Source organism: Metopolophium dirhodum, chromosome 3, assembly GCF_019925205.1.
Source record: "Metopolophium dirhodum isolate CAU chromosome 3, ASM1992520v1, whole genome shotgun sequence".
NCBI classification, from domain to species: domain Eukaryota; kingdom Metazoa; phylum Arthropoda; class Insecta; order Hemiptera; family Aphididae; genus Metopolophium; species Metopolophium dirhodum.
In genome coordinates, this window is record NC_083562.1 from 30,168,141 (window position 1) to 30,181,344 (window position 13,204).

Genomic DNA, 13,204 nt, shown 5'->3' on the forward strand with positions numbered 1-13,204 from the left:
TTTATGCTAATGGCCATTGAAAATAAAATTCTCATGGAAATTGATAATAATATTATCATAAATGCAGTTGGTGAGAAATCTAAACTATTATTTAAATTATTATTATAAATGTATAAACCATTTTTAATTTTTATTATAGCTTATAATTTATGTATTTATTTATTACTTATTACCTTATACCTACTATACCTAAACCATGAAAACACAATATATAATTATTAATTATTAATATTTCGTTGGTTTCAACTATTAAACTATGCCTACAAATGTTATTTTTCAGACATTCAGGTATTAGTAGTATATTAATAAAAGGTGGACAATTTAATGAAAATAATTAAGTCTGGCTAGTTAAGTTAATTCAATTAAATTGCCTTCAGGCTTCAGTTAAATTTAAAAGTTAACAAAAAAAAAAAAATTAACTTAAATCATTGAAAAAATTTTTTTTTTCAAGTTATAAATTGCACTAGAATTTAATCTACTTATATAATAGTTATGAAATAGGTGAATAGAAAAACCAAATTCGAGGGTAGCGAGAAAAAAATTTTTGGTGGGTGGCCTGGATAAATTTTAAACTCCCGGCCTGGATTTGGTTCCCACTCCGCCCCTGCTTGTAAGACGGAGATAACACATGCGGGTATAACGTCCTCTTAATAACTTTGATATATCACTTGAAGATGTTTTTTATGAATTAGATAATCTAAAATTAAATTTGTCAATATGCCCTGATAATCTGTCGGTTATATTTTTATACGAATGCCGTTTTGTCCTCGCACCTCATATTCATTTTCTTTTTAACCAGTCACTTAATTCTGGTATATTTCCTACAATCTGGAAAACTGTACTTCCCTTATTTTCAAGAAAAGGTGAACGCTCTTCTGTAGATAATTACCGTCAAATTTCAATAATCTCTATACTTCCAAAAATATTTTCAAAAATAATAAATAAAAAAAGGTGGATAAGTGGATGTCGCTCTGCTGTACAGTAGGTTACAAGTGGGTCACTGTAATGGATGGTGTTAAATTTGAATTCAATGATATAATATCATTGTATAAGAAAAACGATTCTGAGCGAAAACGGTCAGTCAGCCTATGATATTACCAAGTATATTTGATGATATTATTGTGAATAAAGTAATTTATATATAACCTATTTACGTGGAGCCTTGTTTTAAATTTTCATTCCTTAGCCATAAAAGTTAAACATTTTATACATTTTTAACCACAAAATAATTAATAAATTATAAATTTGATAAATGTTGTCAAAATTTGAACTTAAAATGCTTATAAAAAAAAATTGTGGATATGTATTTTTAATATTTTTCAACTGCTATTAGAACAATATATCAGGAGCCTTATATTAAATTTTCACGTTTTTTTACCAAACAAATAAAAATTTATTGATATTTAAAGAAAAAAAAACTAAAAAAATTGAAAACTGACAATGTCCGTAAACAGCTCAAAAAGTGTCAAAATATTTTCAACATTTTATGGTGTATAGAAAATGCTAATATAAACATTCAGTGAAATTTTCAAGTATCTTCAGTCATTCGTTTTTTAATTACAATAAAATAAGAAAATTGTTACACAAGAAATCGAGTGAATATCAAATGTTGTAAAAATATAAATTTCAGACGCTCATACAAATTTAATTTTAGTTTCTTCTAGACATTTTTTTTTTGATAAAGGTAGACAAACTTATGAGTAATCTTATATTACATTTTCAAATCTTAGATTTAAAAAGAAAAATTTTTATGAATTCTCAACTCAAAATAATTTGCTATTTTTCGTGATTTTTCCGTATTTTGTCAAAATTTGAACTTTAAATGCTTATAATTAAAAACTGTGACTAAGGATTTTTAATTTTTTTCATCTGCCTTTGAAACAATAACCTAGGAGCCTTCTATTAAATTTTCAAGCTTTTTTAATCAACAGATAAAATTTTATTGATATTTATAGAAAAAAAAACTAAAAAAATTGAAATCTGACAATGGCCGTAAACAGCTCAAAAAGAGTCAAAATATTTTGTAAATTTTATGGTGTATAGAAAATGCTAATATAAACATTCAGTCAAAATTTCATGTCCCTACGGTCAATTGTTTTAGAGTTACACCAAAAACCAAAATCGATTTTCTCGAAAACAGATTTTGCGTAAAAATTCCCGTTTTTCCTTAATTTTTCTTTTGTTTTTCACGTCGGTTGTGAAAACTACTGGGAAATTTTTACTTTTGACCTCACAAAGTACCAACTAGATTCACTTTCCTATCAGAAAAGTTACTATTGATGAAAATCCAAGCACTTTTACTGTCCTAAAAGGTGACAGACACAAAAATAAAAAAAAAAATAAAAAAAAAACACACATCATTGTAGAATCAATACATTCATCGCTTCGCTCAGAATCTAATATGTCCCGTATAATAAATAGTTTTTTGTATGACACTCAACATGGTTTTCGTAGAGGACATTTTACTACAACCAATCTAGCCATATTGAAACACAATATAATCGATTCTTTCTCAGCTAAATCCCAAATGGATACGGTTTTCACGGATTTCGAAAAAGCATTTGATAGTGTAGATCATTTTCTACTTATACATAAATTTAAAAAAATTGGATTCAGTGACCCATTACTAACATGGCTTACCTCTTTTTTAACTAATAGAATCCAGCTAGTTAAATTAAATCAGTTTATTTCAGAACCCATCCATGTTCTCTCAGGTGTTCCTCAAAGCGACCATCTTTCACCCACATTATTTCTATTATTTATAAATGCTATAAATACGATAAGAAGACACTCAAATATTTTATTATTCGCAGATGATGCTAAAATATTTAAAACAATTGATTCGATTAATGATTGTATTAAATAACAAGATGATTTAAATAATTTAAATGATTGGTGTTATTTAAAAGGCCTGAACCTCAATATCAACAAAAATGCAAAATATACTATCATTTAATATTAAAAAATCTCATATTTATTTTGATTATAAATTGAGCAATGTTTCTATTGAACTGGTGAAATCATTTACCGACTTAGGAACCACGTTTGATTCTAAACTCTGTTTTAATGGACACATTTATAAAATAACCAATAAAGCGTACAAAATCTCGGTTTCATTACACAAACTTGTACTAATTTTAATAATTTAAATGCCTTTAAAAGTATTTATGTTGCGTTTGTCAGATCTCAATTAGAATATACATCCCTCATTTGGTCTTCAAATAACATAGGGGTAACTCAAAATCTCGAAGCTGTTCAGAACCGTTTTCTTCGTTTTTTAGCATTTAAATTTAAAGTCGAACGTCCAAGTCATTCAGATTATGATGGAATTTTATCATATTTTAATATACAATCGCTAAACACAAGGTGAAGTACCCTTCATTATTAATTTTTATTAAAACTATTAAATAACTCAATAGACTGCTGGACTCAAGACGACAATTTTTCTTACTAGTCTTCATTTTCGCAGTAATTTATAAATTTTTCCAGATCAAATTCACTTGTCCTTAATTGTTCAATATTAAGTACCTATACTTAGGTATGCAGTTAATCTCTCTTTTGAAATTGAATTCCGAAGATAGTTTTTCAACAGTTTTAATTTGGAAAATTACATTTTGGCCATAGGTAGTGACAGTAACTGGAAGACTTAAATAATATATACCTAATACAAACAATAAGAATTTCACTATTAAGGGATGAAAGATCATTTTCAATAACTAAAAATGTAAATTCTTTAATTGTTTGAATTATATGTTTTTCGAATAATACCAAAATTATATTGTCTAAAATAATATCAATCTATTATAGAAGATACATTTTTCATTTTTTTTTTTTTTGGAATAGTTACTTATTTAATTTTTATTTTTGATGATGCCCCCCCTCATTTAAACATAAAACCTAGACAGGGAATGCAATGAATACCTTGCGTGCCCTATTGTTGCGGCACTCATCCCGACGTCCACAATAATAAATAAAAAATCGAAAATCTACCACACAATCCAGTTTAGTACTGGAGTGATTTGATGTCCTGATGATTTTTCATCCATACCATTGAATATTGCTGTACTTGTACTCAATTGTTCGATGGAAAATTCTATTCGCGTCTTGTACGTTACTGCATCTAGCTACATTTAGTTTATCCATCTGGTGATTCGAAGATTGAAGATTTCGAAGTCGTTCTGTGGATTGTCGTGATTCCACAGACCACGAGCTTCTAACACTACTAATTTCAAGGTTTGCAGCACTGATGTATTTTTTTATACATTTTGATACTTTAATCTATTCTGTGCTTTAATCACACCACAACACTGAACACCACACTCTTGTAGTCTTGTTATCGCTTCGGCGCGCCATGCGCACCGTCGCTGAACATCCTGTAATCTCTATGACTGTCGGTTGATTCGGCTGTATTCAGTATTCCTGTGAAATGTGAATTGTATATATTTTCTATATTAATATATTATACATTGTTGTGGTTTCGGAATATTCAATATTGTGATGCTGACTTATTGCAACTTAAATACGGCAGATCCGAGTTCCGATACTCCACCAGATTTTGAACGCAAAACAATATCTAATGGTATATGTACCATCAAAGAAAGTCACTAGAAACGAAATTGATGTAATTTTCAACTGTGGTTGAACATTTTGGACAAAACTCATTGGCTAATAACGGCGGTAGGATGGATATTTCGATGGAGGCATCAGACCGAGAGTCAATCCCATTAAATTCAAATAGGTATTTTTATTAACATTATGTTTTGATCTAATCATACCTAATTGTTGTGGAATATATACAACATAGGTACTATTAAATTGCTATTTATAATATACCTTACCTATAGCTAGTTGCCCAAAAATGTTCTTCAATCAATATTTCATTTACATTAATATTAGTGCATTACCTATTTGTTTTCTTTCTCAGACCCACGTGCGTCACATCAAATTTACAATAAGCCTAATCAATTTTGTGTTATAAACTTTGTTATTAGAGTAAATCCACCTTCCCGTTTAGAACCGACGATGATAGGGGAACTGTTTTTTTTTCACATTCCTTCCTTTAAGAGTAAATTGACCTACAGTAGAACATTAATAAGCTTTGTAGCGTTTGTACACATAATTGTGTAGACATATACTATAGTTATGTATAATAAATTTATGTATATAATAATAAATTATAAATATCAATAGGTATATCATATAATACTATGTCTGTATTTTCGTGATATGTATGGACATGTTAATGTTTTCCCAATAATAATAATAATTTAGCATCCGAACTTTCACGTTTCCGAACTAGGTGCGGTCACAATTAGTTCAGATAATCAAGGTTCTACTATTGTAGTATTAAACATCAAGTTTGATTAGTTTGAACATTATTTCTGTTTGAACGTAGGCTTTTTATACAAGATATGAGTAAGTAATTTAGTATAGGTTAAAAATGCTCATATATCTACTGTAAAAAAACTAATGTTAACACAAACTATATTCTTAACTATGTTTGATAATAGGTGATAGATCAATTCAATTTAATATTAAACAAATGATAAATTCTGCCGACTGCCAAACATTAATTTGCTATGTTGCGTTTGGGTTATAAAGAAAAAACATATAGTGACAACATCCCTTGTATTAATTTTTTTTTAAAAATCAACGACTATTTTTTTTTAATTTAGATTTTTGACAGATTTATTTTGTTAGTTAAAATTATTACACTTCCTTCTTCTCTATATTAAAAAAAAAAATTAGTTATATGTTAAGTGTGTGAAAAAGTACAAGAATGTAACCATTTTGTTTATAATGATTTTTAGATATCCAGATGATGATACCGAAATTGCTTTAACATCTAAAGGCTTAAAATACAAAGGAAAAAATGAACCTTACCCAAACTTTATGCAACTGTATGTATACAGTTTACTGTATTACTATTTATTAGTTAACAAATTGTGTACATTATTATACAATTAAATAATAAAATTAAAAATAAATAATAAAACATTTCAGAGACGAGTGTACAATGGACGTATCACTGGTAGTGAACAACCAAAAACTTAATGCCCACAAAAATGTCTTAGCTTCAAATAGTGACTATTTTGATAGAATGTTTGACAGTTATTTCAAAGAACGGTTTCAAGATAAAATAGAATTAAATATAACCGATGTTAGCTTTGAAATTTTGAGTACACTTGTTCAATTTTTTTACACATCAGAAATATATATTACAGAAAATAATGTTCAGGTAATATTTAATTTGTATATTATTGTGTATCTAGTTTCATTATTTGTTTTTTCATAACATTTTATCATATTAATATTATAATATATTATACTTCTGCAACAAGAGAAGTAAACCGTGCCTCGACCAAATCATATCTGAGTTTGCACATCCTTGTTCTGCACTGCTCCATTCCGCGATCGACGGGCTATGTACCAACAACCTGTCAGGTCACAATATTGACAAGAGTCGGAATTTTAGTACCTGTTTAAGTATACCGCACTGAATGTCTGAGTGGGGAAAACAATGCCTCGGTATAATCACTGACGTCAGTCTGCATTTGCGAAATGGCTTACTTCTCTTGTGGGTCGGAGTTTAGTTAAACATGTTCAATTTTATTTTTATTTCAGGATCTGTTGATTAGTTCCAGTATATTTTTACTAGATGAAGTCCAAACTGCATGTGTAAACTACATAAAAAAGATAATTGACGCGGAAAATTGCATAAATATGAAAGATTTTGCTAATACTTTAGGATTAAATGATCTCTATTCTATATGCATGACTTATATAATAAACAATTTCAGGTAATTTTTATATTTATACCTAATTCTTAACCAAATTTTAATTTAAAAAAAATCAAATAATGCAATTCAATCTATTTGTTAGGCTTTAGTTTTTGAGCCAAGGTTCTAATCAATTTTAAGTAAATCACAAAAAATTATTTATATATAAATAAAAAGTAAATTTTTAAGTTTGATATATAGATACAATTAAAATGTGTTTATTAAAAGAAAATTAAAAGTTATAATATCATTCCACAAGATATGAGAGACAAGCCTGACGTACAGGCTCATCATAACTATAGTTTGTGCAAAAAAAAAAAGTTCCTTGTGAAATACTTTATCTTATCTTTGTATGATAATTGAACTTGTTAGCACACAAGAAAATAATATTAATGATAGTAAAATTATTTAATATTTTTCTGTCTGTAAATTAAAAAAAAAGAATTCTATTTTACATACCAATTGTGTTAAATATGCACAACATGCATGTTTATAATGTATGCATTTTTTTGTGTTTTAAAATTTCTTAAAATTTCAAAATATCTCTTATCTTACATACCAATTTTTGGATTGTTATAAAAAAATATGCATTACAATAAATTCTGAGCTCCAACAATAACTCTATATAGTGGCGTGTTTATTCATTTTAAAATTGGCCCGCAAATAATTCGGCACCAATATTTAAAAAACTGAAACAACACGCTTTAAACTTATACTAATTTCATTAATTCTTTCATAAAGAACAGTGTTTCATTAGTGATTACTAAAATATTTTTATTGAAAATAGTTGTTAACTCATTATTAATCTAATTATTGTTTTGTGTAAAATCACATTTAATTGAAAAATAAATAAACTAATATTATTTATTATTTTTAGACTTGTAGCTAACTCTAAAGAGTTTATGAAGACTAATTATGATGAAATAATGCTATTAATCAAGAATGATGATTTATTTGCTAAAGAAGATATGGTATAATATTTTTAATTAAGTTATTAAATTGTTGTGAATTTATCCTATTTTAAAGGTTTATGATGTTGTAATGAATTGGATAAAATATGATCCAACGACTAGATCCAAATATTCTTCAGATTTGTTATGGTATGTTCGGTTGCCATTAGTTCTAAATACTTACCAAGGAGTCATAAAGGTTCATGAGTATCAAGGTGCTAAAATTAATGAACTTAGTTCTTTTCGAATGGAGCATCGAAGACCATTTAGAAAAGTTAGTAGACCCTACTTAATTAATGTATTGATTATATACTAAAAGTTTTGAAAAAATAGACAACAAAATAGACAACCTTCAAATTACAAACATTTTAGATTTTACTATACATTCATTGGCTCTTTTTTTGTTAGGGCATATTAGTGATAAGTCATTATCCATTTGAATCAACTCCAGAGTGGTATGACGCTGCGTTAGATCAATGGCAGAATTGCATATGTGAAAATTGTCTGTGTAAAACCTTTCAATATCGCTTATTACCGCCTAGAACTTTGTGTACAGTTATTTTACTCGATGATGGTCGCTTATTTGCTGCTGGAGGTTCTAGGTATGGCAATGGAATGAAATCAACATATCTATTCGATCTGAAAACAAACAAATGGATATCCTTTATGGACATGCATTTTGAACGTCTTAAACCATTTATAGTGCAACTTGGATCTTATGTTTATGCGGTAAAAATCTTATTTACACTTCATAATATCTATTTGTCAGTTCATCTTTTATAATGTAAAAATTGTGTAAAACTATAAAAAAAATTGAAATAAAAAAAAAAACAAATAACAATGAAATATTATACATGTATAATTTGTTAATAGATTGGCGGTTGCACTAGTGAAAAACAAGATGCCAGTGCTATAGAATGTTTTGATTTACAGAGAAAACAATGGTTTGTCATAAATTGTGAAATCGACCTAATTGAGACATTTAAAAATAATAATTATGTTGCCTGCGTAAAAGGATTAATTTACATAGTAAGATATTTTTTTAATCTTTTAAAAATATATATATTCAAAACGTACAGTTTATTTACCTTGCTCATAAAGGTGCAGTGTAAACTAGTCTTCTTCTTGCATACATAGAGTATAAAACCACATACCATACTTAATGAATAGAATCAGTTAAAATTAAAGTGCATAGACAATGATAAAAATGTTGGTTAGACGCCACACACATATATTTCTTACCAAAACTGTTTTTCGTTTAATGATAAATTAACTTTATAGTAACCAAACTGTTATTTTAATAAGTTAAAATATTTGAATTTTTTTTTTTTTGAAATTTTAAAATTTACTGTGGATGTTTTATTTTTATTTCCCAAAAGTACTAACTATACTCCGCGCATGTTAAGTGCATGACCAGTAGCGCAGCTAAAACATCTTGCTTCACTGCGCTGCTTGCCGTAATAGAATAGTAGACGGTGGACTGATGTTCAGAGAAGCAATCAGGAATTGTCTGCAAGCAAATAAGATTAAATAATCTGCTGCCAGGTCATGCTCTTAACTTGTGTGAAGTATAGTATAGTATATCCAATTTGTTAGAAAGAAGCTCAGAGTTGATGATCAAAGCATTTTTACCACTATAAAGTGTCTTTCACTCATAAAAAAAAACACATTGTAAAATAAATGCATTCTCTATTCCGTTAATTTATGCTTTCCATAAAAAAAACAGATTTTAGAACAATAACTTTTTGTACAAAAAAAATAAAAACATACCTATACAGCATATGTATAGCATGTATTGTTATGTCTTGTCATGTCATGTATGTATAAATTTGGTTTCTTCACTATGACTGAAAGCTGAAGTGATAGTAATAAAATAAATTACTATAATCACAATAATATCATCAAATATACTTTAAATATTATGGGCTCTCTAGACACCTAATGTATAGCAGAGTGTTACCGGCTTCCCTTCTTTTTAGTATTTTAATTTTGATCTCTGGCCAATTTAATGATTTAAATTAATAAAGGATGTTTTACTTTTAATTTAGATTGGAATCAATGAAGCTGGATATTATGACTCTCGTAATCACAAGTGGAAATATATTGATCCAATACCTGAGTTTAATACAGGTTCAGCAGTTTGCACATTAAATGGAAATATTTATATTATTGGTGGTCAACGTTTGGAAAATTGTTACAAAAGTGTATGGGCATACTGTACGCTAACTGAAGAATGGGTATCCTTATCCGAACTAAATTACGCTAGATCGTTTTCTGGTAAAATTTAAAAACTCGGCAATTAAAAATATTTGATATAATTATAATTATTATTTTGTATTTATAGGTGCTGTAGCAATGAATGGTAATATTTATGTATTTGGAGGAAAAATGATGAATAAGTCCCATTCAAATACATTTGAAATATACAATCCTCACGACAACAAATGGGTAACTTCAAATGCTTATATGAAAAAGGATCGATGTCACATTGATGCTATTGTGATTGAAAAGAATTCTGAATTGTTTAAAAAAGTGTTTGAAGAAGCAACTAATACTATTATTCATTAAAAAATGACTGTGAGTTAAGACTCAAAATTATTAAGTATAATTTAGTGAGGAGTGTATAGGTTATAGTTATTATTAATAATTGTTAAATGAATATTATTTTACAGAAAAAAAATGATTCCTTTATATTAAAATATTATTTTAAATATTGTTTTTAGGTAAATAATTTATCTTGTATTTATAATGTTATAACCATTCCTTTGTTGAATACATATCAACATTTTAATTTAAGCTTTTACTATGTAAACTTTAAACTATCATAAAAATGTCTTACTTTAAATATAGTATAAAAGTAATTATTATAATATTCTTTTCGGAGGTTTGTGAAATAGTCACAAATCACAATGCTTCTTAATGTAAATGTTATATGAATCGCTTACTTCAAATATCTAATAACTATTGTGTACAATAAAAACATCATAGAAAATTTATGTAATCTACATCCATTGTAAATTGATATTCTGTTAATTAGATTCCAGCAAGTGAGATATTAGCAAAATGGTTGGATTAAAACATTAGTCTATTGCAGAAACCGGACACGTAAAATTATTTTATATAATAAAAAAAAATTCAAAATTAATTGTTTTAAAATTATTATTGATTATTACTAGTAATTATTACTGATGAAACAGTTAGTAAAAATACTTTAATTTTGTTATATAAATTATATTTTGCCCAGGATATTTTAAATTCAGTTTCCTATAGTATAAGACTTAATATATAATATTGTGTTGTCTATACATTTTTTAAAATTAAATTTTCATTAGACTGTGTTTCCAATAAAATTATTTAGATTTAAGTATTTATAAATAAGCGATTCATATTTGGGCGTTGTATACATAAGCAGCTACACTAATTTGGTGTTACATTATGAGCTAGACCCAAAGTTTCTATATTGATGGCTTTTTTCATTGATAATTTTCCTAAACATAGACATTTTAGTATGCAATTTACAATTCATGAAACTATGGAATGTTACAACTTACAAAATATGAGGAATATCAGAATATATTATAATTAACGGGTCTTACAGTTAATTCTTTTTTTTATAAAGCCATAAAACAATAATTTTCTATTTTATTCAATAAATATTTTATCTTAAATGGATAAGTGTGCAAGCAGTTTATTTATTTTATTATTCCAAGTATAACATTATATATTCAATATATTTTAAAGTTAGATATTGCCATCCTAAATTCTACCTGTAAAAATTTATCTCATAAGTATTATTATATTAATTTTGAATATTTAATTTATGATTATTTAAAATATATATTTGCATTGTATATTTTTTTTATATTCATGATAACATAATATGTTTCCAATGTTTCTAAACTGAATTAGTTTTAATTGAATTATTGTAATAGATAGTACCTATGAAATTTTTTTTATTGGTTGTATACTTATTATACTCCTATGTCTTTTTAGTATTTTTAACAGCTGTTATTATATTATTTTTTTGTAATTAAATTATACATTTTATGTTTGAACCCACCAATGCTTGAGTCAGTGGTAGTTTAAAGGTATCACTTCTTCCCTTGGGCTTTGAAAATGTGTAAATACATAGTAACTCTAATAGCCATCGCGGTCATCAAACATAACGTAATTATTATAATTAAAAGTTATTTCATGTTGGTATGAAGCTGAATTCCGTGCAAGGACTGGTAAACTTGACCAATATTTATTAATTATTATTTTTTGGTGGCCTTCTCAACGATTAATGTTAATAATTGTGATACAAGTCAAAAGTTTGGCCACTATATTAATGAATATACAATAGAATCTCATTATCCGCACGAATAATTGGGACTCTGTTTGGATTGAACCAAATAACCTATGAAATGAGCCAAAGTGCATATTTAAATACTCTTTTCTGTAAAAATCATATATTATACAAAGCTTATCCTACAAGATATAATGCAACACAGTATTAGGTCCCACAAAATACAAAATAATTTATCATTCTGATTATTTTTCTGATAATACCATAATAGTATGTATTTAAAAAACGGCTGTCCGGATAAATTAAGTTCTGCTGTACTTAACAAATATACCAGTCGTCAGAACACAAATCCATTTGAATATTGGTATACATGTACAGTTTCACGTTCATGGAGAATAAGCTTAATAAGTGTTCATTTAATTGCTTACCATGTATTAAGAAATAAAATTGAAATTTTTATGTATTTGCAAAATATTTTCGCCCTCCCACTGGGATTGAACAAGAACCACCCCTGACTTAAGTAAGATACACTGATAATAAAGATCTGCATAATTTTTAAATACTTGGACATTTTATATTATGGTGTTGTGTTAGTTTTGCTCATAAAACCTAACTATTGAACTTATTTCCTTGTACTTGTGAATAGCTGTGTTACAATGAAACAAATTTTTGATTGTTGGTATCAATGAAAAAGCAATTATCAGTAATTATTTTGTATAAAATTAGAGGTGGGCCGAACTCAAACATATAGTATCAAACCGAACCGTTTAATAGTATGTCAAACAAAACATGAACCACATAATTCAGTTTGATATCAAACTCGAACTGAACAGTATGTTCAACATCAAACTTGACCCGTACCAAATATTTTGTTTAATATGAACCTAAATTAAATTATAGATCAAACTTTTTGGTTTTATGTCAAACCCAAATATTGTATTCAAAACGTATGACATATTCTAATTTTTTTTTTGTGGTTCATATACTATTTTATTGACTGAACTATTTTGGATTTATTATTGAATTTCAAACTTAATGTTTGGGTGCGGATTGTTTTGGTTTTTTCAACTTTTGAACTCAAAACGAACACCAGAATCTGAATAACTTAAGTTTATACCTATTACCTATCTCTAATAAAAATAGAATTAGGTTAATTTTGGTTTTAAGGTTTTCATAAATAAAAACGT

The 13,204-nt window shown here is 27.1% G+C and overlaps 1 protein-coding gene across 3 annotated transcripts; it reads left to right on the plus strand.

Moving 5' to 3' along the window:
• The first annotated feature begins 4,320 nt into the window (after nt 1-4,320).
• Nucleotides 4,321-12,592, plus strand: LOC132941433 (kelch-like protein diablo). 3 transcript variants are annotated; one of them, XM_061009480.1, is made up of 11 exons: nt 4,321-4,738; nt 5,811-5,900; nt 6,004-6,238; nt 6,625-6,800; nt 7,657-7,750; nt 7,806-8,003; nt 8,138-8,458; nt 8,603-8,758; nt 9,778-10,006; nt 10,074-10,306; nt 10,767-12,592. In XM_061009480.1, the coding sequence occupies exons 1-10, from the start codon at nt 4,683-4,685 to the stop codon at nt 10,295-10,297; spliced, it is 1,779 nt and encodes a 592-aa protein (XP_060865463.1). In that variant the 5' UTR covers nt 4,321-4,682; the 3' UTR covers nt 10,298-10,306; nt 10,767-12,592. The 3 variants fall into 3 exon arrangements, with proteins under 3 accessions (XP_060865463.1, XP_060865464.1, XP_060865465.1); XM_061009481.1 differs by lacking the exons at nt 4,321-4,738; nt 5,811-5,900 and adding an exon at nt 6,342-6,542 and having other exon boundaries at nt 6,129-6,238; XM_061009482.1 differs by lacking the exons at nt 4,321-4,738; nt 5,811-5,900 and adding an exon at nt 6,347-6,542 and having other exon boundaries at nt 6,219-6,238.
• Nucleotides 12,593-13,204: the final 612 nt, after the last annotated feature.

Excerpts from the sequence above, each read along its gene's own strand:
- LOC132941433 (XM_061009480.1), top strand. The coding sequence starts at position 4,683 with ATGGATATTTCGATGGAGGCATCAGACCGAGAGTCAATCCCATTAAAT. Across the intron at positions 4,739-5,810 it reads ATCCCATTAAATTCAAATAG|ATATCCAGATGATGATACCG; the intron begins GTATTTTTATTA and ends AATGATTTTTAG. Across the intron at positions 6,801-7,656 it reads TATATAATAAACAATTTCAG|ACTTGTAGCTAACTCTAAAG; the intron begins GTAATTTTTATA and ends TATTATTTTTAG.